Source organism: Anabas testudineus, chromosome 14 (assembly GCF_900324465.2).
Source record: "Anabas testudineus chromosome 14, fAnaTes1.2, whole genome shotgun sequence".
NCBI lineage: Eukaryota > Metazoa > Chordata > Actinopteri > Anabantiformes > Anabantidae > Anabas > Anabas testudineus.
This window is the reverse complement of record NC_046623.1, coordinates 6,357,988-6,385,649: the sequence shown is the minus strand read 5'-3', so window position 1 is coordinate 6,385,649 and position 27,662 is coordinate 6,357,988. Positions and strand designations below refer to the sequence as shown.

At 41.4% G+C, this 27,662-nt stretch overlaps 1 protein-coding gene across 1 annotated transcript in view; it reads right to left on the bottom strand.

Moving 5' to 3' along the window:
• Positions 1-3,028: 3,028 nt before the first annotated feature.
• The window catches only part of LOC113170137 (roundabout homolog 2-like), a 64,091-nt gene continuing 39,457 nt past the window's right edge, over positions 3,029-27,662 (bottom strand). Inside the window, exons 7-28 of the mRNA XM_026372070.1 lie at positions 26,915-26,926; positions 26,273-26,397; positions 25,167-25,338; positions 22,115-22,320; positions 20,364-20,445; positions 20,072-20,237; positions 19,575-19,741; positions 19,369-19,490; positions 17,958-18,189; positions 13,520-13,644; positions 13,248-13,419; positions 11,957-12,133; positions 10,958-10,984; positions 10,739-10,778; positions 9,164-9,291; positions 8,250-8,522; positions 7,349-7,511; positions 6,851-7,105; positions 5,876-6,087; positions 4,580-4,741; positions 4,197-4,433; positions 3,029-3,357 (exon numbers count right to left, since the gene is read on the bottom strand). Coding sequence (XP_026227855.1) covers positions 3,356-3,357; positions 4,197-4,433; positions 4,580-4,741; positions 5,876-6,087; positions 6,851-7,105; positions 7,349-7,511; positions 8,250-8,522; positions 9,164-9,291; positions 10,739-10,778; positions 10,958-10,984; positions 11,957-12,133; positions 13,248-13,419; positions 13,520-13,644; positions 17,958-18,189; positions 19,369-19,490; positions 19,575-19,741; positions 20,072-20,237; positions 20,364-20,445; positions 22,115-22,320; positions 25,167-25,338; positions 26,273-26,397; positions 26,915-26,926 — 3,257 coding nt within the window. The 3' untranslated portion in view covers positions 3,029-3,355. The remainder of the gene's footprint in view (positions 3,358-4,196; positions 4,434-4,579; positions 4,742-5,875; positions 6,088-6,850; positions 7,106-7,348; positions 7,512-8,249; positions 8,523-9,163; positions 9,292-10,738; positions 10,779-10,957; positions 10,985-11,956; positions 12,134-13,247; positions 13,420-13,519; positions 13,645-17,957; positions 18,190-19,368; positions 19,491-19,574; positions 19,742-20,071; positions 20,238-20,363; positions 20,446-22,114; positions 22,321-25,166; positions 25,339-26,272; positions 26,398-26,914; positions 26,927-27,662) is intronic.

The following is a 27,662-nucleotide window of genomic DNA, read 5'->3' as shown; positions in this document are numbered from 1 at the left end:
TTGCAATTAACCAAATGTCATGAGTCACAAATCAGCCTTTTCGAGGCAAGGTTACACATAATCAGACTGAAAAGGCTATCCACCACATGTTGGGAAAATTTCATGAAGTGATGAAGCTCACGCTGGACTGAGGTCTGCAGAGATGGCGGGAAGGAAAACGCTGGGGAAGAGGGTGAATGGCTTCTATATCAATACGTAATATTTGCTGTTACAGCTATAATAGCATCACAAAGGCCACCGTATGCTGAACGGTAAGCCTCACTGCTAAAGATAGTATTAAAGAACATATATTTTTTACAACCATCTCTGCAATGGGAAGAAAGAATTACTGTATGGATTCTTCATGCAAATATGCTAATAATTCTTACATGTTGTTGCAGTATATCTTAAAAAAATACATCTACTGTCTTATTAGTGTGAAGTAAACAACGGTGTGTCATTCTTATATTATTATTCATGATCTTACAGGTGAGAGGGTGATTTACCCCCCAAAAAAGATTTTTTCTGTGCATTCTCAAATACAGAGCCTCCTCTCTCAGGGCATTAATTTAATTGTGTTATGTTTATCTGGCTCTTTTCTTCAGTTCGTTTGGATGAACTATGCGATTTTGCTCATTTGTTATTTGTCACAGAATCTGTCCAAAAACCATAGAACTGGTTATGATCATTAAAAAATAATAAATCTCTTAAAGGTGAATGCACCTTTTCACATGATGCTCCTCTGAGGCTTTATCACCATTATTACTAGAGCTTTCCGTAGAAAAGAGACCTTCATTACAAATATTTTCCAGTTGCTTGTAGCAATCTCCACAGAAACTAAACAGTGTGAGGCCAAATTGTTCTCCAGAGGGCTGGAAAAGGAATCTCAGCAATACATTTGTTCCAGTAAACAGATTTTCCAGCCAATCCAACCCACAGTACTCCATAAAGTGACCACCACCACTGTATTAAGTGTCATTTTTATAAGACATAACTGCATGAATGCAGGTGGAGCCCAGTAATTGGGCTCCTGTGGGCTCATCTTTGTGTTGCTCTCCTTCCATTAAATTCACGTGCTCTACAAGATGGGTAAATTAGGATGAGCGTGTGCAAGACTTGGTGGTAAGATTGTCTGGGAAAGAGGGGGTCAAATTGAGTCAAAGTGACTACAATACAGCAAGTTTTTTTGTCCTCATAGCAATTCTGGAAACCCAACTAGTTGGATTTAAAGCTGAAATGCTGGATTGCACATTGTGCCTCTTGTCTGAACAACATCTGCGGACAATCCTAATCCCTGTCTGTCCGCCTCGAGATACAATAGTGCACAGCACCTATTGCAATGTCCCCTAAAGCTGGGCTCTGCAGAAGTGTCCAAATCCGTGCTAGCAACAGCAAAGTTATCTCCAAGTAACACGGAGGTGTATGTGGTCCTGAGATAACAGCGATGGTATTTCACCTGCGACTGCCAAAATGGCGCAGAAGCATCGGCGCTAGACAAAGTTCACGCTCTGATGTGGACAAAATGTGCCGTTAAAGATACAGCCATCGACAGTATTTTAACAGCGTGTAAGGTCAGTTCTTGAAGGTGATCTGCCACACTCACATGTGCGTGAAGGTTGTGCTATATCAAATTCTGAGCAGAACCTTTACCACGTGGTGACATTTATAAAATGCAACTAATGCAACAGGGGCTGTTATTGGATTGTGAAACATGCAACACTCAGGCACTGTCACATGGAAAGTAAGGAGAAGTCTGTATATGACATTTAAGATATTCTCATTTCTTAAGATGCACATTATATGACACTATGTAATTTAGTTTGAAGTGTTTTAAATGTATTAAATGTGGTGGATGAATGAAAACACTGTGTCAGACTGAAGGCACTGTGAGGTGAGGCCGGTTCGTTTTCACATACACATTTTATTTTTGCATCAAAGGATTGAAAAACGGCCCTACTGTATGTGGCTGTGTATTCCTGAGGGCAAACCAATCTGGCAGGTGAAGATTCTTCAAAGGGAGATCCATTCTCAGAACAATGATCCGAAACAAAACCAATCCAAACAAGAGTAAAAGACGTCACGTTGTGAATCTCATTGGCAGAAAAACTACTAATTGGCTGCGTTGTCAAACTTTTCCGAAGATCACTGAATTTGGCTGTCGTCTTATACGTCTTTATATCTTTGTAGGATAGTGGAAAAGCGTTACCATTCAAGAGTGTACATAAGAAAAAAACCTAGCATAATTTCTTTGATGTTTAACATCACATATAGTTGTCATTAAATCTTGCATCTTATTTATTTTCCCTGCAACATCAGGGCGCTCGCTTTCATCTTCCCGTTCCCCTTTTACTGTCATACTGTCATTTGGATATTGCACTATCATCATGCCATTGTGTCAAAGAAACAAATATATATATATAGATATATTATTTATTAACATATTCTTTTTCGGAATGGCAGAGAAATGACACCTTTTTTTTTTTTTTTCTATGTCTTTGCTTTGGACATCACAACTGATTAAAGTGTTGATTTGTTATCGTCAAACAATGTTCTGGTCAACATCTGCTGAGAATCATTGTTTGTATAATGCATAATAGGATTCCCAGAAAGAAGTAGCCTATTGAACACAGACATTTTGGCATTTCATTTCCAAGTATTTACCTGTGTTCTGTATTTTATCAAAACGATTACAGCACAGTCATGACTATATCTTCGGTTTATGTTCTGTGGAACATAGACATCCCTCTTTGCCATTACGATTCTCCTCCTCAGCTGAGCTGACAATGGGTTTGTGCTTATTTTTACCAAAACGCTCTGTGCAAAGTACAACAATACAGTAGCTTCGTCAAAATAAGCTAACAGTTTGAGCATTAATGAATAATAAAAAAAAAAAAAAAAGACACAGTAATAAATCACAAAAGAGACAACGATAGGTTTGGCTTGCATAGCAAAGCAAACGAAAGAGAAAAAGAACCATTTCAAAATATATTTACAAATTATGCAAGTCCTTTTTCATTTGAATTAGTCATTAGTTGTGATTTTTCTTCCTCATCTCTTCCTCATCGCGTGAACTGCTGTATACCATGTGACAGAAAATAGAAGCGGACATATAACATACTGTTTACTCTTTTGAAGAGGGGGGGGGGGGAGGGGGATGAAAATAACACTGTGAGACTGGTGTCTGTGTCTGTACATGACATTTACAGCTCTGCATTTTTATCTCGCACCCTGTTCCCTCGTCTCCGCTCTCTCTCATCTCCGTCTTCCCGAAACGTCGCGCTGTGTCACTCGCGGAGGAGAAGATCTCGTTCCAGCGCTCACAAAACAAGGTGTCCTGGGACAGGCAGCAACTGCAGGGAACGACGCTTCACAGAGACTCTGAAAGGGAAAGCAGGGTACATTTCAGCTTGGATTGAAGCTATATAATGGTGCCATCCAGGACTTTATGATTGTGATTATCATTCTACTATTGAAGGAAAATTCTGGTATATTTTAGAAAAAGGTCAATAACCCCATAACCATAGTGGCCTCTGCAGGCAGCAGGACATTTTCTTTTACTTTTGATTGGACCTTTGGAAACTATTCATTCAAAAACGATGCTGCTGTGCAGCTACTTATCCTGAATCACTACATTGGAGGTAGAGGGGGGAGTAAAATTAGCATGACTCGGACTGATTCTTCCTTTAATTTCCTTTCAGAGAACATTGCAATCATCTTGCTAAAAAGCAGAGGTTGCCTGACACAGCATCCATTTACACAAATTCCTCGTTGCAGCGCTCGCCTTTCTTAAAAGGAATGATGGAGCACATCTACAATTTTGATTGTCCTTTGATTTTTCTGTGCTGTCATTACATTGCTTTTATCTTCATTCAGAGATATACACTAATAACTATACTGCGGCGCAGTCTAAGCAGACTAGAGGCAAGTCTGAACTTTCTATACAAAAGAAGTGACAGGCCCCAATTTACCAGTGAAGCAGCACTCAGTATGCCGTTTTAAATTGCATCCTTTATTGGGCTTTATTATGAGGTCGATAATGTTATTAATTGTCAATCAGAATATGTCAAAATACAACTATACATAGATTTATAAAAATCTAAATAAACTTTCAGTCAAAGTGGCAAACGATTGCTCTCCGCAGACACTCTCTTGCATCAGGTTAGATCCAGTGAGTGCAATTTGTGTGTGAGTACGTTCTCATGAGGATGGACACTCACAGTGTTCCCTTTTCTCTGTGCTGTTTGTGGGAGGATCTGTGCCGAGTCTCTTGTGGGAACCCCTACTCAGTGTGGCCCTGTTGGACGTCGTCGTGCCACTCCAGGAGGCCATATGCTGCCGCTCCAGCGTCGACACGGTCACCATGCACTCCTCGGAGGGGTCTGAGGCCGCAGCTGCCCATGAGCTGTGCATACGGGAGCCTACGCTGTGCAGGGACTTCACGGCAGGTGTGTGGGCTGGTGAATTGGATGGTGGATGATGGTGTTTGGCAGAAGATACAAATGAGAAATCACGATGTGGGAGCCCTTCTCGTTTCTCCATTCACTCTAATTGGGGATTATCTGACAATTTGTGGCTGAGTGTGTAAAAAGAGTTAACTTACCGTCTGTGTTGGTGTCTCTTCGTCTGGGCAGAGTCCCAACCTTCTCCGTCTGAGGATTGAGGCCAGTCAGCGGTGCCCTCTTGTGGCCGAGGCTATGCGTGCCCTGTGTACCATGGTCCACAGTGACAGAACTGTCTGACTGACACGGATGGGAGGTTTTACCTACAATGAGCAGCAGTGAGAGGGTTCATGGAGACATATTTGTGCAAAAGAACAACTCCTTTGTATTTAGAACTTCAAATCTCCATGCTGAGAGAATAACATCAGGTCTCAAGGGGCATTTCCTTTGTTGCAGGATAGAAAACGAACTCGAAATCTATAAAAGTTTTAAAACATTTTAACTTTATGATGTTTTACTCAAACAGACGTCATTGAAAAAAGGAACTGTATAAACAAATGCACCGTTTCAAGCCACAGCTACAGTGTGGCACCCTCTGTGGAAATGCTGCCACCGCACTAGCTTTGTTCAGGTTTTTGATTCACTGGACTAAAGATGCTTTCCCGATCCGCCTGAATGCTCTTCTTATACAATTACTCTAAATGTGTGACAGCTAAACATGCCATGATGAAATCTTTGCATTGCTAATGTTTGTAAATATTTTTAGTCGCACTGACCTGCGTTGTGCCCTGCAGCGGGTTATTCAAAGCCTTACACATTCTCAGTCTGTTAGCTGATCAAAAAGCGGTGTCTAAAAATGGTCCACTTCTGTTCCTGTGGGAGAAACTTTCAAGTTTCCCAATAATAAAAAAGCCCTTTCAGACAAAACCCTATTTTTAAATGTGTCAAATCTGAAACGATAGACATGCAACTTCTCAGTAGAGCCCTATTAAAGCAGCGAACACATTATATGTTACACTTTTGATGTGTTTGCACGAATGGCTTCAAGTAGCTTTTGACAGACTGCCTGAATAAAGAGCATCCACGATTTACATTTAGATATAAGAGTAATTATTGTTTGTAAGATGATAAAACTACTGACCCTAACTGTGAGCATTAATCAATCTCCCTGCTGGTGACATGTCTCTGATCTGTAACTTCCTAGAAAGCAACTTTTTTAGTGCATGGACATGCTTGTATGTGTGCGATTCAATGGGCTATTGTTGTTCTTAGTGATAGTTCACACTGCAGTTTATTGTCTAAATGGCCCAAAACCCTATTGGCAGACGTAATAATAACACTCTATGTTGATTTCTGCATATTCATGGTGATTATAAATGATTTTTCTACAAATATCCATCACTTTTGTTATCACTGACGGTAATAGGAAAATGTATTTTACCATGTTTCGAACATACCTGAGCCCTCAAGGCTATCCACGTTGTGACCAGGAGTGTATTCAAAGCCACATAGATTCTTCGACACCACGGCATATCTCTCATCCTCCTCCTCATCCTCGTCTTCTTCAGAAAGGAGAGTGGCTCCCAAATCAGAGCCCAGTGTACTCGACATGAAGTCCATTGGAGGAATGGTGTTGGTGTTGGACATGTTAGGGCTGCTCTTCATGTGCCTAATTAATTGTGGGGAAAACACTGCGTATTAATGAACAATGTCAATAAAAAAAATAAAAAAAAAAGGAATATAATGAATAAAAATACAGCGAAATGCATTTCAGAATGGAGAATCAGTCCATATTCAGGAAGATAGAGGTGCACCGTGCACAGACTATGAATGCCTGCAGTGATGTCACTGATTACTTTCTCAGTGCTGGTGTGTGTTGTGCTAACACAATGGAGTTGTAATTGGACCGGATAAAGGATATCTGGATGGGCAGGGCTGTCACCAACATGCCTGTTATCTCCTCCACAGCTGTCCTCCATGATGGCTCACATCCCGCCATAGACGAGATGCATGCATAATTACCAACTCTATTTACTGATGTCAGAACAGCATGTTAGACTAAACCCAGTCATTACCCTCCAACACGTGTCATCACTGACTTGTCAAATTTTCCAATGCGCCATCAAAGGTGTAATCAATGGAGAGCTCTTTTTATTGCTCGCAAGAAACACAGGCTGCAGGTTGGAGCTGACACATGTAAATACCAGCATTATAAGACGCTCAAACATTGGCAATTGATATGCAAAACCCAAACTATCAACAGAATAAAATGAATAAAATTACAGGTATCTCTCCTTCTGTGTGAAATAGACATATCTGGAAAAACAAGTCTGTCAAATGACTGGTTTCAGCACACGTACGTCTCCTTTTTTTGAGAAACACGTCTAATTATGAGAGGAAGGTGGTGGACTGGAGCTTCGTAAGATCCTTACCATGCCTGCTTGGCCACCTCATATTGGTAAGCTCTGGTCAGTTCATCCAAGTGGGCCTGCAAAATAGACTGCATCTCCTCATGGTGAGCGGAGCTGAGAGAAGAGGATGAAGGCTGGCTGAAGGAAGCTGCTGCCGGAGAAGAGGATAGCCCTCTCAGGGGTGGAGTGGGACCCCTATCCCCTTCTATCTCATTGTCCAAACTCTGGTGGTGGTAGGTTTGGAGAGACATGGACGGTGCCCAGTTGCTGTCATATCTACCATGTGGACAAAATGGTTACTGTGTTACTAACACAGACTGACTCTGCAGAACAGCTGCATGAATGTTTATTTGGAAGAAAAGAGGTTTTAAAAGGATTTAAGTACAGAAAAGAAGAGTTTAGTTAAGATCTCTAGTGGAAACTAGACCACTATGTTTCATGTGTTTTTTTTCTTTTCGATCCATTTTTTGTGTTTCTCTTTTCCAGGGCAGAGATTGATGAGACGTGAACGTATCTTACCCTCCTCCGTGGTTTTCCTGGGGGTAACGGTCAAGGTCAACCTCTGTACCAGGGAGTGGGTGCATGGGTGGTGGAGGCAGGGGCATGTTAGCCCAACATGTCCCATTTGATTTAGAGGTCTTTGTTCCACCCTTCGCCTTCTTTTTCTTCCCAGCCTTTGCACCTGAGGGTCAGTGAAGAGTGAAGGAAGTTGAGTCTTCTCTACACCGACCACACTGCCCACATTGATTCTACACTGGATTCACAAGGTTGCATATAGGTTTTGCCTTGAAATCGTTCCCTGCTGCCTTTTATTTTTTATAAATGTTGATATTTCTTAAAGGCACCAAAACCTGTAGCAAAGCACTCGAAATTGCTTCCATACAACTTCCCAACGTGGCCTAGTTTTTCCTCTGGTACGCCTGACATTTAGTCGAGCATCTTAGCCTTTTGTGTGAAAATACAAACAGCAATGCCTACATGACTTCACTAAATTCATATACGCTGCATAAATAACTCACAACAACTGAGGGATTTTCTGCCATCACTAATCAAGTTAACCCAAAGAAATGCGTCATGATTGTGTGACATTTCTGGGCTAGATAAGCTCCCAGGGTAGAATTGTGATGAAGACAGAGGAGTAATTAAGAACATTTTCCTAAGGGTCCATTTTCAGTGAATATGTAAATAAATTCCCTCCTTTCCATTTTGCTCTTTCTCTGGTTTAATTTGCAAACTTCCCGGTAGTAAATTCATTGTTTTGTAGAAACCTATTACATACAGTCTGTTTATTGTAAAAATATTTTCTCTACTGGTCACTCAAGCAGTACTGCAGTCCTCCCAAAACTAATAAATAACGGATAAGAGTGCAAACATGAGACAAAAAAAACCCCTCTATCATGCACATTTAAATGATGTGTACCATTGCCAGGGCGTCTGTCCGTTAGTGAGTAGCCCAGGTTTGCTATTTCCTGCTGGGCTTGGAGAGACGCCTTCCAGCGGGGATCAGGCCTGTCTACGGCCAGCTCATGGAAACTGTTGGACTGGAGTATCTGAGTGGTGGCGTAGGGGGTGGGCTGACTGCCTCGCGCTGGGCTACTGTAACCTGCTTTACCCATGAAGTCAATACTGCTGTAGATGGCACCATCAGACAGCATGGTGCCCGTCTTCTCCACTGCTGCCGACGGTAAAACATCTGAGACGGAGGAGTAGGGTGGCAGAGTGAGGAGGGAAAGGGAAAAGGGATCATGTAGAGATACATTGACATGAAGTTAACGATCTTTAAGGTCATTAACACTCCCTGCTGTTGTGTTGCTCTGTATTAGTTAAATACATGTCTCAAATGGACTTGATATAAATGAAAGTGATTATCTACAACCATAATTAGCATGCAACACACTGTGGGAGCCTGGCGGAGTGTTCACAAGAGGGACACTCCAACAGTGATAACCTTCAGCTCTACTGTCTTGCACATATAATGCCTGCAGCCCACGGGGACTCCAGTAAGCTCGGAGAACATACAAACACAAATATACAATGCAAACACATATTCGGACCATCAATCTCACACCACCTTGAGAAACGCACAACGGCAGGGCATGAGAAAAAGTATTTGCAAATAGCAAAATTTAAAGCCAAATATCAGGCTTGTCAAATCAAATTAGCAAAGTATAGAGCTCAAAGGCTCTTTTAATTTGGGTGAGCGTGTGTGTTTGTTTGTGTGTGCGTGCTTATGCGTGATGCCCTGTCACTGTGCTTCCCAAGGGATGAGCATCAAAACTGTCCAACCAGGCATTGCTAAAACTGTGTTTACCCCAGCCTGTTTATATTTCTTACCTCCTCTGCCAAAGTTGTTCCCACCCTTTGGACTCCCTAAGCCCCCATTCGCTGGGAGGCTTGTGGAGGGCCAGGAGTCAGCTAACCAGGGAAGACCAGGGTCACCGGCTTTCAACAGCCCTGGACGACTGCGAGAAGATGATTGTGAAGAGACAAAGAGAGGGTGTGTTGCAGTGTTAAGTATCCAGCTTGCGCCATAAGAGTGTTGCTCATTTTCTCCCTGCTGCATCAACAACAAATTGATGCGAAGACTCGTTCAGCATATTCGCGCCAGTGGAGCAGCCCAGTGCACCAGCAACAATAAACAACAGAGAGACATCGAATGGCAAGTCTATAAATCAGACTTCTGTCTCCCCTTAACTCCAGCGCTCCTAACTCTCCCTGAAGAAACAAGGCAGGCCTAAATACACACTAAATCCACTTCAGAGCCTTAGCACAACAGAAATTTACATTTTAAATTGAGAATCATGGACAGCCGCTGGCAGATCAGCTACACTGGTGCAACATCTCCATAGCAACAGAGATAGCAAAAGCCCATTAGGTGGTTTAGGAGAGCTACCGTGTCATTTTGTCTTAGTAAAATACAACAGTCATGAATACAGGCTTTGACTTCAAGGTAGCAAAGTTGTGGGAAGCAATTCAGGGAGAAAAAAACACTATTAACAACAATGTTGCATCCGCTGTAATAAAAATGGAAAAAACACCCACATGCCTAATGCATCAGGTCTGCATATGTTTACTTAATGTGCAGCTACACTGAGAATTTTCCACTGTGTCTGTGTGATTCGCCAAGTGACAAGGGGAATTGTTCACAGCTGACTGGGTGATGGCTCCAAGGTGTTCAAACAATTATGTCAATAATTTCCCTTTTAAATTGCACAAGTGTATCCATACATTTGCATGAATTTACGTGCAAACGCACGCTGATGACACATATGTGCATTTTCAGTGCATAAGGCCAGCAGAAAGGTTTATTTCTAGCGCAGCATTGCCAACATTATCCTTGCTTAGGAGTGACAAAAAGAAAAGAGGAAACAGGGAGGGACAAAAAGAGAAGACCTTCCCAGCTACACTTCCATATTCAGCGCTGAGGCAGAAATTCTCATGGCCACCGAGTTTCAACATCCAACACTTTGTTGTTCCATCCCCACATGCAGTCCATTGTGTACAGTAGCGCGCCGTATGCCAAGCTTTTTAAACAGCGCATTCATCACCTCTCCCCTCCTCCCACGACCTTGCACTCTGCCAGCAACCCCAAATGAACCGAGAGGAGCCAGTGAATGCGGCGGCGGCCCACCTGCATTAATTGGTCGCACTCACTTCAAAGGAGTGATTAATGATTTCATCAAGTGTACATCAGTGCAAATCATACACTGATATGAGTAAGCAGAGGGGGAATATTGGAACAGGTATGCAAATTCTATTCATCATGAAAGAACTCTTCATCTCAGGTATTACAATGGGCTTTTGTCATTGAGAAGGCAGAGTGAGCACTGCACTGTGGCACTAAAATGTCAGCGGCAAACCTCTAGCTGTAGGGTTTCTTGATTTTTATAAGGTAATTTAAATTCTCACCTTCCGTTTCTGATCAGGCCTCTGTCTCTTTGGAAAGTGACTTGAGAGAAAAGGAGAGGAGGAGACAGAAAAAGTAATTAAAGCACAATTATTTTGTCTAGAAATCGTACAGCACCCGCCGTCAACTGGAATGACTGATGGATTACTGCACTTAAGAATGTAGGCAGCTAGGTGACTGTGATGCTTTAAAGTGTAATGCACAACGTAAGGGCGACGTACCTGCGCGAGTAAAGGTGAAGGACTGAACTGCAATTTCAACAGAAAGAGACAGGAAAAGTGTTCACGTCAGAAGACAGACAAGGTGAAATGAACCGTGAACAATTCATGAAATCAGTAGTGGAAATATGAAGTCGCTTCATCTTTGTTTGTTGATGTCAGCACTGGTGGATTGTAATGAAAGGAGCGGTAAAGCATCTACCTACTGCATTTCAGCATTTTCAGAAAACACACTGATTGCCCGAGGGTATACTGTAGTTCAGATGAAGGTGACACACTTGACCCCTTTTACCCTGAAGCATCTGCATGGTTATTACTTTATACCTTTATTTCTTTCAGAAACATCCTCCTCCCACACTCCAAAATGTGGGAGGAGGATATTTTATATTGACAGTTCCTGTAAAAAAAAAAAAAAAAAAAGATGGAAATCCCATGTTTTGGAATGAAACTCCTCAATTTGTTTTGAGAGAATGGATCAAAGATGTAGCACTCAATCCTGTAAATCCCTATTGAATTAGAAAATCACAGCACTCCCAAGTCACCGCGATGAATCCTGCAATACAAATTATGATAATGGCGCGCAGCTATATGCTTGACTCACAGAGGGATAAAAGAATATTTCATACCTAAACCTAGACGTGCTGCGCGTTGCTGTGCAAACAACACCAGCTAGGGTCTGATAATGGGGGGGCATGTTAAATTACTTATCTCACGCGGATGTATTAGAGTGTTGAGATGCGGTGCTGATGGAACTCAGCACAGCTGATGCACATCGGTGCACACTGAATTAAAGTAAATAGGGCTCATTTCCATCGGTGCTGAATATATCTCCTTTGTCCTGCATTTTAGCCAGCTTAAATGGAGTCTCATCTGGGATGACATCAGCTTTCACGGGAGAGAGAGAGAGAGAGAGAGAGAGAGAGAGAGAGAGAGAGAGAGAGAGAGATCTATTCTGCTTGAGATTCTGTGTCAATACAGAACCATGAAAATAGATTTTTTTACCTGCATAGTTGCTAAGTCCCTTCCTCTTTTTTCGCCTCCAGTACAGCCAGGCACTGAAGCCCATGAGGACAATCCAGCAGGCCCCTCCCAGTCCAGCGATGAAGGCCGGTTGCTTCACTACGTCTGAGATGCTATTGTTGCCCTCTGATCCCGTCATTACGTCCCTCAGCTCTGCACCTGAGAGCGGCACACAAGATTACACAATCATACACATTGAATAAAACAAACAAACAAACAAACAAACAAACAAACAAACAAACATAAAAAGCATAAAAGTTTACAAAATTCAAGTTTAACTGCATTTGAATGAACAAATGATTTTCAATAGCTGCTGCATTTAAAATTATTTGGTGTAAAATTTCCATGTCCTTTTCCAAATTGTGGTCTTCTACAAAGCATGCCTTCAATGAACTATCAAGAGGATAAGAAACACTATCACTACCATTGCAATTAAGAGTTATAATGTTTCAGTTAGCAGTTAAAAGTCTATATTTAAATCCAAATATTTTTTATTATGAATAAAACTAAGACAGCATGACATACTTTATATCAAACATCAAGCCAAATGGACCACAAGAGCACCAAAAATAAATGGAATACTAAAAACGACTGGAATTTTAAAAAGAAAAAAGAAAAAAAAAAACAAACAAACAAAATAAAAAAGACCAGCATCAGTACATCCAATATGTAGGCAGAGGTAATCAATTCAGCAGTGCACTTATCAACTTGAGCTGCAAGACACGAGATTGACAGAGCAGCTCTGGCAGAGTTTGATTTTCTGTTGCGGCTACTGTGCTGTGAAATTAGATTCACAGTCTCCAGCAGGAAACTCCCTCCATCATTAAGCTTCAGTCCACATGCCTGTGTTTCCCTTTCTCTGTGCGTTAAGGGTGTTATTATATATCAGTCAAAAGTCACAGATGAAGAACATTTGGCCTGGGCTCCCATATTGATTTTGGGCTTATATACTCCTGGCATCCTTTAGCTATGTGATAAGATGTGATAGGCTGATAAGCTCCTACAAAAACACTGTCTACTTTGTTAGCACCAGCTGCCCAGATATTGAAGAGGATTATTGATATGGCTAACAGTATTTGGCACCGTGTTACCAGACACTACACTTAATGAAGCACTATTGATTTCTCTGCAGACATCTGCGCAATCTTCTTTCTTGAAGTGTGATAAACTGATAAATCATTTTTCCAGACCCCCAGTATATGATGGAGACCTAGGTCCCAGATTATAAGGTCATTTCATTTGACTCCCGGTTTGGCGGGTGTGAGTAGATTACCCAAGATGATGAGCTGGGGTTTGCTCTTGACTCCCACCCCTGCACTGGTGCCCGCCGCCACCTCCACGTGGTACTGCACTCCCGTCTGCAGACCCCCAACCACCACTGAACGGATGGTTGCATCCACAGATTTATTGACATGAAAGCGTGTCTCATTGGCCAAACACCAGATCTGACAAAAAGCAGACATGCCAGACAGAATTCATTGTGAGGTGGCACAGTAAAAAATATTCAGCTTGGTACAGTGCACAAGGTGCAGGGTTTGAATCTACCTTGTACTCCTGGATGATACCGTTCTGTTGGTCGGTGGGAGGAGGGTCCCATGATACGCTGATGGACGTGCTGTTATGGCTCCCTAGTGTCATCACTGTGACTTGCTGTGGAGGTGCACTTGGTGCTGATGGAACAGAGGGGGTGAAAATATTACAGAAACATAGGTAATACATATGACGAAGAAGAAGAAATAAGACATAATTCACAATAAACAAATAGTATATTGTGCTGTAACAGAGAAGAAAGTGTCTTTTGTTTTTATCAGGTCAGAGGAGGATTTGTGTCAGCCACTACTTCAATTCATAGTCATACTGCCGGCACTATAGCAAGTATTTCAAAGCCAGTTTGGCAGATGGCTACCAGAGCACATCATCTCAATGTCCTATCTTTTTGGATGTAATTATTCAAATACAGTGAATTTAAGATTCTACTACAGGTATATTACTGACAACCATGAGATGCACAGCGACCAGGCAAAGTTCAATGTGTGCTTTACTAATTGCTCAAATGATTCCATGCACACCAGTAACTCAGAGTTTAGATGTGAGTAGAATTTCTTTGCCAAAAAAAAGAAGAAAAAAAAAAAACTCGCTATGAGTAGCCAGCATCACTTTCATAATGGATTACCACAGTTGAGAACATACTTAAATACTTCCAAAGCAGCCGTATTCAACTTTACATATCTGGATGAATATGGTAAATGTTATAAAGTTTTGAGAGGAAGTTTCTCGACAGAAATACCTCACAGTGCCAAATTGAATTACTCATTTTAAAGGGTTATTTCTAGAATGTGCCACTTTGGCCTGACAACCTGCATGGACATCAGTGATTTAAAGAGGCTGCAGGAGGCAAACACTGTATCTATGGAACTGAGCAAATCATCTTCTCTCTAAACTGACTGCACAACCACACTGGGCACATAGTTTCTCACGATTCCCATTAAAACTACCATTATCTTCTGAGTGAGCAGATGAAATAAGTGCTCCAGATCTAATTATGGAACCACAAAATGATCGTGCTATATGCAGTGGGTCCACGTAAGCAAGGCGCACAATGTCACAGCCACACAGACAAGCCAAAGCAGGTGGGTCATGACGTTTGCCACCTGGAGCAAACAAGACAACACCAGATACTATGACTTAAATTCTCCAAGTTTTGTAAATGGGGAGAGACGTAATGAAGTCATGTACAAGCTGTGCATATCGGCAGAAATTATCTAATCAGGCCAGACCATGTTAAGAAAAGTAAAGCGCATCTCTGCCAGTGCTGAGACTGACCCAAGAGAGTGCCAGTCTTTTGACATCTGGATAGCTCTTTACATCTGGTTCAATTAATTCATACTGTAATAGATGTCTTGAGCTTGAAAGATGAAATAAACCTCCCTGAGTGATTTTACCTGTTCTTTAAAGAGAGAGGTTCCAAGCACACACGGCATATCTGCAAAATATTAGACAGCATGGCAGTGCAAAGGAATTCAATCAGCCATATAAAATGCAGTTTCTTTTCAGGAACAAATTGACTCGACCTACTTTGGGGGTATCCATACTTAGACTGTATCAACTTTGTGTGAAGCAATTACTGTTGAGCCAACTTTTACAAACGTAGTATCAAAAATGCAGAATAGTCTAATGTTTAGAGAAAAAAAATATTTAGTGACAGGTCAGCAAATATAAAATTTAAGAAAATGCCCCATCCTAATGATATATTTATGCAGAACTCTATCTGGCACGGATAAAAATAACATTAGCTCTATGAATGCAGATAGACTTTAGACTGACTGACAGGATTATTCAGAGCACCTCTCAACATTCTAGGGAAAGCAAAGCTAAGCTACATTATGTGTTTCCCTCGTAGTTTGTAAAGGATCCTGTAATGACTCCATTATTTTTGCAGATCCAACTCCGCAAAATTAAAGCAATAAGTAATGATACAAGCCAGCTTCCGCCGTTAACAGTCAGCTGAGCTGTAATATCCAGATGTCTGTTGCACCAGCACACGACTGCAGCAAAAAAACAACAAAAAAAAAGAAAAGGGTTCATGTGCAGTGGAAACTGCGCATCTGGATTGTCACCACACCACCATAACTTGGGCTTAGGCCAAAACCAATCTGTCTCCTAGTGTTTGAAATATCACAACAACAAATTAACAGATAATAATTATTTTCAGATTTGTTAAATCCTGAAATGCTGCTTGTTGATGCAGCAACAAAGTGGTAAATCCATACACGTCAGCCAAGTGTATCAGCAGTTGTTCCATAGTGTGTGTGGAAAGGTATAGAATTGATATTAATAACAGGATAATAGACTTAGGCTGCAGACTTAGGCTTGTATTTACTTTCTGTTTGAACACATATTTCACAGTACAATCATGCCAAAGAGGACATTTAATATACTCTGATGAGCCACAACATTGGATTCTGAACACGCTGTGCATTGCACCTTGCTGCGTGTGGGACTGCACCCTTCCTGTGCCCGGCCATGATTGGTGTGAAACTATATACGTGTTTTTGTTTAGCCGACGTTAAGTGCACCGTCGAGCAGGTACGATCCAGTTTGTAAAATGTCATTTCAGTGGTGCTGTTTCAGCAAACTGATAGAGCTTGCCCAGTCAGTCAAAGGCGTACATTAGGAGAGGACAGGAAGCATTAAGTGCAGTTGTGCAATTTCCGTATGTACAAAGAACAATCCCGGAGGATGAATAATGGCTACAATACCAGTAATGACTTAGTATAATATTACAATAAATGGTCACAACAGCAGAAAAGGTCAAAGAATATGTTCTTAATAATATGACTAACTCTGATATTAAGACTGATGAACACAGTAGCCTGAGAGTAATTTAAAGCAATTAATGCTGTGGGAACAATTAAGATTTTACTCACAGCTGTGCAATTAAACAAAAGCCACTTAAGCCTAACGTCCTGATATACAGGATATAAAGTGGTAAACATAACCTGTTATGCAAATGGTGGCATCAATTAAGCTAATTAATTCATGAAGTAGCAAGCATCTCCATGCCAACGTACCTGTCCCGTTATAACACACGAGTTAAATATTATTGGGATGGAGGAGCTCCGTGCTCCAGAGGAGGGCCCAGTCTTTAATCTTCGCCAACCCCCTGCTTTTCTCTCATAATATCACGCACATCCTCATCTGAACTGCTCTAACTGCCTGATACTTTAGCACATGATACTACTTCCTTTGATTTGAAATTAGCAATTAGGAAACCCGGAGCAGCCTATGGACGATGGTGATGTCACAGACCTACTGCCTCGGGCCACTTTGTTGCCACAGACTACAGACTGAAGGGTTGTAAGCATCATTAATCCAGTTTTCCCCCGTATGCTGTGGCAGACGTCTACTGTTCTGACCTCAGAGACCACAAAGGTGACCTCTGCTAAGGTTTCAAAAAAGGCCGTGGCACATTCCCAATCTACTTTTGATGGATAACCAGTGTTGTTTCTCAGAATTCTGCAGAATAGCAAATTTCTAGACTCCAGAGTATTGATAGGTTAAATCAATTTTTCCTTCACCACGACGCCAAGTTTCCAGAACCTATCGATAGTAAGTGGAACATATGGCTCAGCTGGCAACCTCTGGCCTGGACATTTTAATTGGATTCCAGTGAGGTGAGTTTTCTCCTCCTTATCCGCTTACTGGGAGGAAAATACTACACAGCACTGTGATCCTCTCATCATCAGATGCTGTGGCTTCAAGTTTTCTTTTACACTAATGGCCTCATCAATGCTCTCAGTACTATACAAGCCATATTCCACACAGTGCGACAAATAGCTCTCATCACATGGTTTACATCAATAGATGAATCCTTATAAGTGTGTGTTCACAAATGAAGTATGTGACAAATACTGACAGGTTGCAATAATTTATGCCACAAACAGTAAAGAAGAATCAGCAGGTGATCAATTTAAGTGGCTGGTAGAAGGATATGGAGGTCACCGAGAAGTGTTATCGCCCAGCTTAATGGATGTTGAGGCTGTGTCTGTTTGCATGCGTTGGTGAAGGGGGCTCATATCACGCAGGTCTGGTTGGTGTGTGACTGTGACATGGCAGCAGGGGTCCACAGAGGAGCAGAGGGAGAGCTGAGCTTATGTCAAAGGAGACAGTCTTTGCCCTCCCCCTCTGCTCACCAACCCACCGAGGCCTGGGCTTGTCACAGAGCCCCACTGTGCTGTCAGGGAGACCTGTTTTCACACACAGGGGACATGGCACTGCAGCAGTATGCGCGTGTGGGTGGGTGTACTTGAAATGCCATTATCCATTACAATCTGGCTATGAAGCCATTACCAGCGGCTGCTAAATATAAAAGTAGGAGGAATCATTTACACAAGAGCATTTGCTCATGTTTAAGTCACTAGATCTTACATTTATTGGTTGGTAGAGAATTTTATTTTTAGTCAGATGTGACAATTTTGCTTACCTTCTTCCATGGTGCGCGCTGTCATGGATTCACTGTCTGCACCCTGGAACTCATTGAAGTATGGCCTCACTTTAATCTCATAGACAATGCCTTTCTTTAGACCAGAGAGAGTTAGATCCCTCTCTGAGGCGACCTTCAAGTCCTGTATCTGCCATGGCCCCGGGGAGGGCAGCCCTGATGTTTGTCGGTACAGAACGCGGTAGCCTTGAATGAACTGGGATGGATTCTCCACCTGAGAGGGGAGAAGGGGAGAGAGCGGGATGAACATATTGTATAGCGTGTGTCCTCTGTCAATGACAGCGGACATTTAGTAAATCATACAGTTTAATTATCAGCAGGAAGACATGAAACCACATGAAGACAGTTGCAGTTTATTTGCCAAAGCTCAACCTCACGCAGCTAAAATACTTAATCAAAATCGTTTTTTTTTTTTTTTGTCTTTTCTTTTTGTTTTAGATATTTAATGGTGCATTTTAAGAGTGTAAAATATGTAACGGATGGAACTCATAGTAATGGTTTGTTAACAGGGACAGAAGCAAGAAAAAGCTTTTACATGTTATATAAAACAATTGTTTGGAATCAAACGAGTCCAAATATATTAGGATGGATCTCATTTCTTCTCTCTCTGCAGCCTTAGTCTGCATTTACAAAATGATTTGTATATGTAAGAGCATATAAAGAGAGGAAGTACCCCCCCCACACATTTTCAGCTGTATTACTTAAAATATAAAAGTTATAGGAATGTTTTATATATGTAGTTCCAGTAAATGAATAGTGTCTGTAAGCTGTGGATAAATGCATACATATGAATATGATATAATTTGAAATATAACTATTTTCATATGGCAAACATAGGGCAACACAAACCTAAAAAAATCAAATCACAATCAAACTACATTGGGAAGGGACGACTGATCACAAAGGCAGGTTTACTCTGTCACTGTGTCAGTCTCATAGCAGCACAAAAAAAGATATAGCAGACAAGTGTAAGCCCATCCTGGGTGTGTCATTAACCTACAGCAGCAGGCAGCAGAGACACCTTACCAACAGACAGAAATAACATTGCCCAGATACAGGGCTGACTGCAGACTGCCTCCAGTAGAGACATGTGTAGCACCTAATGGTGATGTATTTGTCCTGGATCGAAACATTAGTCTTGATTCCTGCATCACCTCAAACTATTCTAAATTGATGGAGCACCAGCTGTTCAGACTATGAATGTGTAGCCATCCCATAATATTTGCTCCGTGTGTGTGTGTGTGTGTGTGTGTGTGTGTGTGTGTGTGTGTGTGCCAGCTAATCCAAAACAGGGTGGCATGCCAAGTTCTTAAACAAGCTTAGGCAAGTTTTGTGTTTGATTGAACAACTACTATGAATCACTGCACATTTTTCAAATGCTTTCAGTACTTACTGTCCAAGTGACCTGCACTGTAGTGGAGCTCAGGACCACAGGGTTATGCATGCTGACCACCACATCACCCAGTTCCTTCTGCACACGACGATGGTCCACTCCCTGTGCTGTGGGACTAATGTCTGGGAGAATTAAAGAAGGACATTTAAAGGGGACTAGTGATGCTTATCAGTCAGAATCCATTGCAGCACATTTTGATTTTGTACCTTGTGTCCGGACAGGCTCAGACATGGGGCTGGGGTCCCCGAGCCCTTGAGCATTAACTGCTCGGATGATAAACAGGTACACAGTATTGGGCCGTAGATCCTTGACCGTGAACTCCGTGGTCTTCACATGATCTGCAACTGTCTGCCAGCTGTTACTCACTGACTGACTGTAGAAAGAATAAATCTAATCAGTCAGGAAGGATCTTTTCATTAGCACAGAACAAACAGTCTATTTGAAGCAGCACTGGTGGACTGTGTTGCTAGCATCTAGGAGTGATAGAATATTTTTCTGCTTGAAGTGAGCTTTTATTTGTGAGATAAATAAGAACATCTTTCACTCAAAACAACTGTAAAACTGGAAGAGACCCCCTACCCAGAGTATTTTGTTTAAAGCTGTCCTGGTTTGTTTGAAAACCCACACAAACACCCACATCTGTTACTGCCATGAAAGTTCAGGGTCACTAAATGTAGCTCGAGGCCATAGGTCACAGACATACCCAAAGGCCTCAATGACATAGGAGGACACAGGGGAGCCTGCCTCTGGCCCCGGTTCCCATGACAACGAGATACTGCTCTTGGTAACATCAGTGACCTCTGGCTTGGAGGGCGGCCCTGGGAGAGCCGTTGCATTGTGAGACATGAATTCTACGAGGTCAGTGGAGTCTGGCAAAGGAAGAAAGACATATTGAAGAGCCATATTGAATACCTGCAAAGCATACTGAGATATTTTATGTACTTTAAATGACATTGTGCTATTTTTTCACATGAATTATTTCTATTGAAACAGACCTCTGACATCCAAGTACGCACTCCATGATGTCTCTCCAGTGGAGCTCGTGGCAACGCAGGTGTACAGCCCTGAGTCCGACAGCTACGAAGAGCAGATTGTGACATTATCAGTAGTGTTCAGACAAACTTTAATAAGGTAAACGAGGGTTCAAACTCATCAGAGCTCATCCAAAAGACACCTTCTAGGCTGTGTTCTTTGCCTTCATTTCACAGAATACAGTAGACTTTGCAACTCAGATCCCAGATGGTTCATACAAACACTTACGTCAGTCTGGGCCTTTGAAGGAGATTCACAGCTAGTAGTACAGTAAAAATGCATTAACCTCTACTGGCCTGCATTTGGCTCAAGAAACGCCTGAGAGTGGATGAGTAGAACTTTAACACCCTCCAATGAAAAAAAAAAAGCAGCCCAGTAAGAGCTTACATTAATTTTCTTAATTGATTTCCTCCAATAATAGTCACCCCCCATTCTGAGAGCCATCAGCATTATCATCATCAGTGCTGACACAGGAAATATGAGATATGACAATCTATTTCATATTGGCAAAGCCTTAGGAGTCGCTGACAACTACTATCTCTCTCCAGAGATTGACACAGGGAGGGCACTTTTATATTGCACTTCCTCCGTTATCTTACCCCCTTTAGACTCCACTCACTGGTCCCTGTCCTTGAGTCCTTGGTTCTTACTGCTGCCTCAGAGATTCAGACTAAATAGCGGCGTTTAACGACTTATAAAAATCAATATTCGCTATTCATCTTTTAAAAGCAACCTGACTGCGCTTGTCCACTTGAATTATATTCAGTTGACATCAGCTGGCAGTAAAAGAAGATTTCTCCTCCCTCTGTCACTGATTTCAAGAAAAAGGATTCAATGTAGACATACAAGCAAAACACCAGATGTGTGTTTGCATGTGTACTGTGTCTACGTGCTGTACATGTGCTTTGGATGCTTTTTACTAGCTGTTTTTAGTGGCAGTGCAGTGAAAACTAGGTAATTAAAATAATGCAACACACACAGAGAATCTGGAAAATATGAGAAAAATGAATGGCACTACACACGTGTATAGCAGAATAGTAGAATGTGTGTACATGTGCATCATATTTGCTGGTACAAATCTACATGAGATTCATATGATATGGCACTGACTGACTTGGAGTAAAACATTCTCTCAAAGTTAATTAGCATCCCTTTGTTTTTACTAATTAATCCACAGGTTCTGATATAAACCACTGCAAGTGAAACTCTTGATTGCTACCATCGCTTGTAAAAACAAAAACAAATGGAACTTGGTAAAAGATTAGATTCCTCAGCTGGATGCTTGTTATCATCCAATTTATCCCAGAATCAGTTAGCTACAGGATTATTCTGGTATATATCAATATTGATTGCTCTTATTATCTTGCTTTTGGCCATGATTGGTAATATCGAGCCTGGGTAACACTTTACTAGATTATGGCCCACAATTTACAGTATAACTATGCCAAAATTACAGTGTACCTTTTTGTAATAATGATGCACCTATCTAGTAGATAGCAGTTCTTTGTGGGTACAATGTAATACGATGCAAGGATTGGGGATCAAGGGGCTTTTAAACTGGGGACCTGGAAATCAAACTAAAGAGGATCAAGTCTAAACTGTATTATGTGGTGCACATATGATCTGTTTGCTAAGAAACAATCTCGTCTTTGGGGTAACTTGTAGCTGCAGGCTAACTCCTATGTACTGTACTATGTAATCCAATATTACTCACTCTGGTATTCTGGATCTGAAGGCTTCCGTGGTCGAGCAGAGAAAACCGTGGGTCCTTTCCTAGCAGACTGGCCCCATTTTTCCTCCAGGTGACTGTAGGCTCTGGGTCCCCAGACGCCTGACATCTCAGTAGGGTCACACCTCCCAGGGCCTGCGTTTGGTTGGATGGGCCTTGTCTGATGATGGGTGGCGGGCGGTCCTTAAGGGCTAAGGATAATAATCAAAGGTTATTATTTGAATACATTCCTAGCACTGTAATTTTGATGTCATGTTCATGGCGTGACACAACAACTATCTCTACTCCAACTGGTTAGATTTTGCCTGATTTGTGAAAAACAATACATGACCTTATCACAAGGTGTTAATTTGTGATTGCAGTAATTGCATTAGTGATTGCAGGCCCAGTATGTTAGAGTTCAATCTGATGGATTTATTGTGAGCAGAAGTGACTGTTTTGCGAGGCTTTTCCACAGTATGGCACTGTGTTCATGGCACTGCATCACACCTTTGAGCTTTAATTACTAGGTGAGGATTAACGATGTCGAACCCATGGTGCTAATTACCGTACCTTCTTTATAACATCTCACAACACATTCCTGCTTGTCCGCACTACTCTGACTCATGGCTGCACCTCCTCCCTCTTGGCGTATTTTCCCCCCCGCGCACACTACTAAACTAAACTCTGAATTAGCATGGCAAGCAGAACAACAATAGTGTGTCTTTTAAAGCTTTTTTGAAGCATGTTATATCATCCAGAAAACAGCCTCTGCACTCTGCAACAATAATTTCTGGAGTGTTGAATCTCTCTAGGCCTTGTAACTATCGCCTGCTTCCAATTTCCTCACTGCTGCTCTCCACTGTTATCAGGTCTGTCTCCATTTGCACAAGTGTTTACAGCAGGTTCACCCTGCCTTATCTTTCATCACACCCCCTTCAGCACAATGAGGAACACAGCAACACCAGCAGAATAGGGGGGAAATCAGGTACAACTAGATTCAGCTCAGTGTATAGTAAGCAGAACCATGTGTCATAGGCCATTGTTCATAGAGGTTTAATTGTGCAAATACATGTGGCAATGAAAACATCATCTCCATTGTGTTGAATCTATTGGGATTTGAATCATTTTTGGCGGTGTTATGAACATAATAAAGGCTTTATCAATCAGTCATTTATAAGAAGCTGACATTTTGCCAGCAGCGCATGAGATCATTCTTTAAGACAAGCAATCTAGCAAAGAAACTTCAGGAAAACATTACATCTATTGTTGTTGTCATTACCCCAGGTGATTAGGACAACAACATTTTATTGCTGTTCCTGATTTAGCTGCTGTTGAGTAAGAAATGCTATCAAATGCTCCAGCTTTGGTAACAAAGGTAATAATAAAATCTTGTTTTTCAAGGTTGTTCATCTCATATCACTTGCCTCTCAGAATGCAAAATAAACAATTTCACAGTAGATTTGCAGATAAAGGGATGTTGGAAAACACATTTATTAGTTGTATCTGTGCAACCCAGTGAATATTGATTATTAGAACTAATAATTTGATTTGTTAACAGTATTTTTGTACACATACAATTACATTAAGGCAACCTGCCATGTCTTGGTTTGGGCAACTCTTTATTCATTCATCACAACAGTAGCTACTATTAACTGTACTTCCTAATTCTACCAATCAGACTATATACACACCTTGTCATCCAGTGGTGGAACCGTCTTGAGTTGGCTCCCAGTCTTGAGTTATGCTTCTAAACTTACACTAGGCATCATGCCAACCCTCTATCCGTCTTTGTTTATGGCCATCAATCAAAGATATTTCTCATATCCCTTATGCTCAACACCAAACATTTGGATATTGATCCATTTCCTCAGAGTGACAGAACAGGAGCCATTTCCTCTCCAAAAAACACTTTAGCAGATGTTGATTTAATAATGTGTGGGAGAAAAAGCCAAGAAACAAATGGAAAGAAGAGCATAAACAGCTCCCAGCTGGCAGCGGCTCAGCACTTAAAGCTGACATTAAAGCTTTGTCAAAAAAATGTCTTTCTGTCAAGGAGCCAGTTTTATTTTACACAGTTTCACTCTTTTCAGATTATTATTATTATTATTTTTTTTTATGATTTTAAAGCCCAACATGCACCATCCATCCATCCATCCATCCATCCATCCATCCATCCATTATCTTAACTGCTTGTCCACTCAAGGGTCACAATGGGTGAGAGGCAGGGTACACGCTGGACAGGGCGGCAGTCCATTGCAGGTCAGACATACAGTACAGCGACACACTCAATTTTACACCTATGGGCAATTATAGATTCATCAATTAACCTACCATGCATGTCTTTGAAGGTAAGAGGAAGCTGGAGTACCCAGTAAGAACCCACACAGACACGGGTACAACATGCAAACTCCACACAGAAAGGGGTCAGGGTTAGGTGCTAACCACTACACCACCGTGAAATCATGTCAAATCATGAAATGCACAATTTGTCAAAGGTTCTAAATTATAATACATGTTGTTAGCTGACCCAATTTGAACCACACTGCTGAAAACTGCAACAAAGCTAATTAAAATGTGTTTAATGGTACCAAGGCCAACAACATCATGAGAAGGACATGAAGAGGTTGGATCCTCACTTTCAAAAAGTACCACCCACTTTAAAAATAGGTTATTCTGTGCATTCCTATACGTTGTTGTTACAAATTGCTAAGTTTGTACTAAGTATCGGAAAAGCTGCAGCGTTATTTACCATAGCCATTTGGAGTAATTCATCCAGATGACACCACAGGGGAAAACGTAATAGCTCCATTCTAAGGAAATTAGCTGTGTATTGAGCCATGCAACCATGCAATAGTGTGTTGAGTGTTTTCTAATACTGTGCAAGCATCTCCCTGATGCATAATGTACCTAACTGGGTGTAACAATAGAGTATAAGTATAACAGGTTTGAGCTTAATTGGTATTGTAAACTGGCGCTATAGGAGACCTATGTTTAAAAAAACACCCTTGTCACATTGTAGTCGACATTTTCTGCCTGTGTCAGTATTCTGTCTTACCGTCTGCTACCTCAAGCTGAGCCTTGGCCATGATGCTGCCTGCTACAGTGAGGGCCTGGCACATATAATACCCTGCATCCGAGCGTTGCACAGATGAAATGGTCAACTCTCCATTGACAGACACAGAAACACGGCTTTCTCCCTGTGTTGGCTGGTTGGGAAACAGAAGATCCTGCGGGGAGTGAAGGCAGACAGGAAAGTAATTAATATGGCATTGAATTAATATAGAATCTAGGCTGTGAAGCCGTTTTTTCATTTAGATGAGAATATATCTTTGTTATTGTGCGTCTTACTAACAAGAAATCGGAATGTAAGAAATTTGTGTCCTCTACATCTGTTCTTTTTGGTGATGATTTGAATATCGTTGTATCAACATGCAGTTGTTGAACAAATGCTGTATTTTAAGCTCTAACAAACTGCTTAGTGCGAGCAAGAGCGTTAAGTCTTTTGTTGCACGTGTTTGCTCCATGTATTCCCTTGTTCAAATGTAATAAACAGACTAAGCGTCTCATTACCTTAAAGATAGTCTTCATTATATTACATTTATCTTGCCTTCACATCATTGGCCAACAGAACTGACTTTAAAGAATCGCTATTGCGATGCCTTCAACACGCTTACATATCCTACCAATTATGTGCAATTTGGTTAGAAAAGTGGGTCAATATCTCTTTCATACTAGGACTAAATGGCAAACCCTGCTGTGATAACCTACAGTCATGGTCATGAAATTAAGGCATCAGCATTGTCCTTTTCTGCACCCCAAGCAGACGCGCTGATGGGCAGGAAAGGACATTAGCCTGCTTTCATTATGTCTAATGACTCTAATGCAGCACACGGCATTATTTCTTGCTAAGTGATTTGGCTGGTCAGACTGGTGTAGATACGTTTATAAATGACCACTTCATTATCTCTATGCGGAACAGAACCATATTCCTCTGTCCCCTGGTTTGGTCCTTTTTTGCCTGATCCATGGCCATCCTTCAAATTTTAAATCATTTCATTTGTCAATTTAAGTTTGGATAGCAATGCGTGAGGCAAAAATGAAGCACCGTCCCATCATGCACACATGCATGCAAGCACGCTTTGTCAAAATCAGCATGCTCACCTGGCTACCCTCTCGTTGCCAGAAGACAGTGGGCTGAGGTTTGCCCCTGGTCTCGCAGGGAAAGGTAGCTGTTCGTCCTTGAGCCACAATCTGGTCACGGGGTCGCACCACAAACTGAGGCGCCTCTGAGGTTAAAGGTGAAGTAAACAATATCACAATAGCAAAACATTTGTACAGAGTACTAAGTGTGTATTACAGGAGCACTAGTTAAAAAAACTACCTTTGCAATATCCTGCAAGCTAAAAGGTTCATGCATTAAGTGTTTATTTGTCTAAGAGCTACTGCTTTGACTATGCTGATCACACAAGCCATTCATCCAGCTGCCAGAACATCAGAATGGATCACAGCTGATTTGCTGGGGCCTTGATGCCCTTCTTTATTCAAGTTTTGGAAGTATATAAATCATGTGGTTTCCAATTTTGAACAGAAAAAAAAAATGAGGTGGTAAATCTGGTGTTTCTATGAAAAACTGCCAGGGGGAAATCAGGGGGAGATAGTAGCAGTGTGGTTATGCATGTCCAATATTAGTTTGATGAATGTGTTTGTGGAATGCCACAACAGTACGTGCATGCTGTACATATGTGTGATCAAAAACAAAAAAAATAAAGCAACTCATGCACACTGGGATCAGCTCTTACTTACCAACGGGGCGAGCTGGTGACACAACAATGGTGTGGGTGAGATTAACACACAACACAGAGAGACGGAAGGCAGAGGAGCAGAACAGAGGGACAGAGAAAGAAAAGAATGAAAATCAGAAATGAATGAGATGGAGTTGGGTTTCCATCCATGAAATTCAGGGAGGGGGAGGGATTGAGTTCAGTCACCAAACCAGCAGGTGATGGCATTGGCTTCGGGGCAATGGCACCTTGCTGATGTTAGGGGGAAGGGTAACTAATGCCAATAATCATTCGTTGGACAAAATTATCTGTAACATTGTGTCACTAGAAGTTTACCATCTCATGTAAATTAAACAGCTCTCTGATTAATGGACTGTAGGCTTAAAATAAAATATTAATATCGCCTCTTACCAAAAAAGCACAAATGTGGCTTACATTAAAGAAGTCTATATATTTCTTAAAACATGTACTAAAGTTTGGATCAGAACAGAAATTATAAAACAATCTATGAATGATAACTAAAGGTAGAACCTTAAATTAAAAAAAAAAACTTATAGTGTAATAAAGAAGAAGGAAGAGTTAATGCTATGATGTGCAGAATGTATGATGACGTATGATACAAAACTCACTCGAGTGTTAATAAGGTGATATCGGTTGGTTCTAAGCCAAGCGTTACAAATCTTAAGTTGTATGAACAATATTTTAACACACTCCAGTGACAATGAGAATATTAGTGGGATGGATGGAGAATGAATCCCACAGGAGAGGTC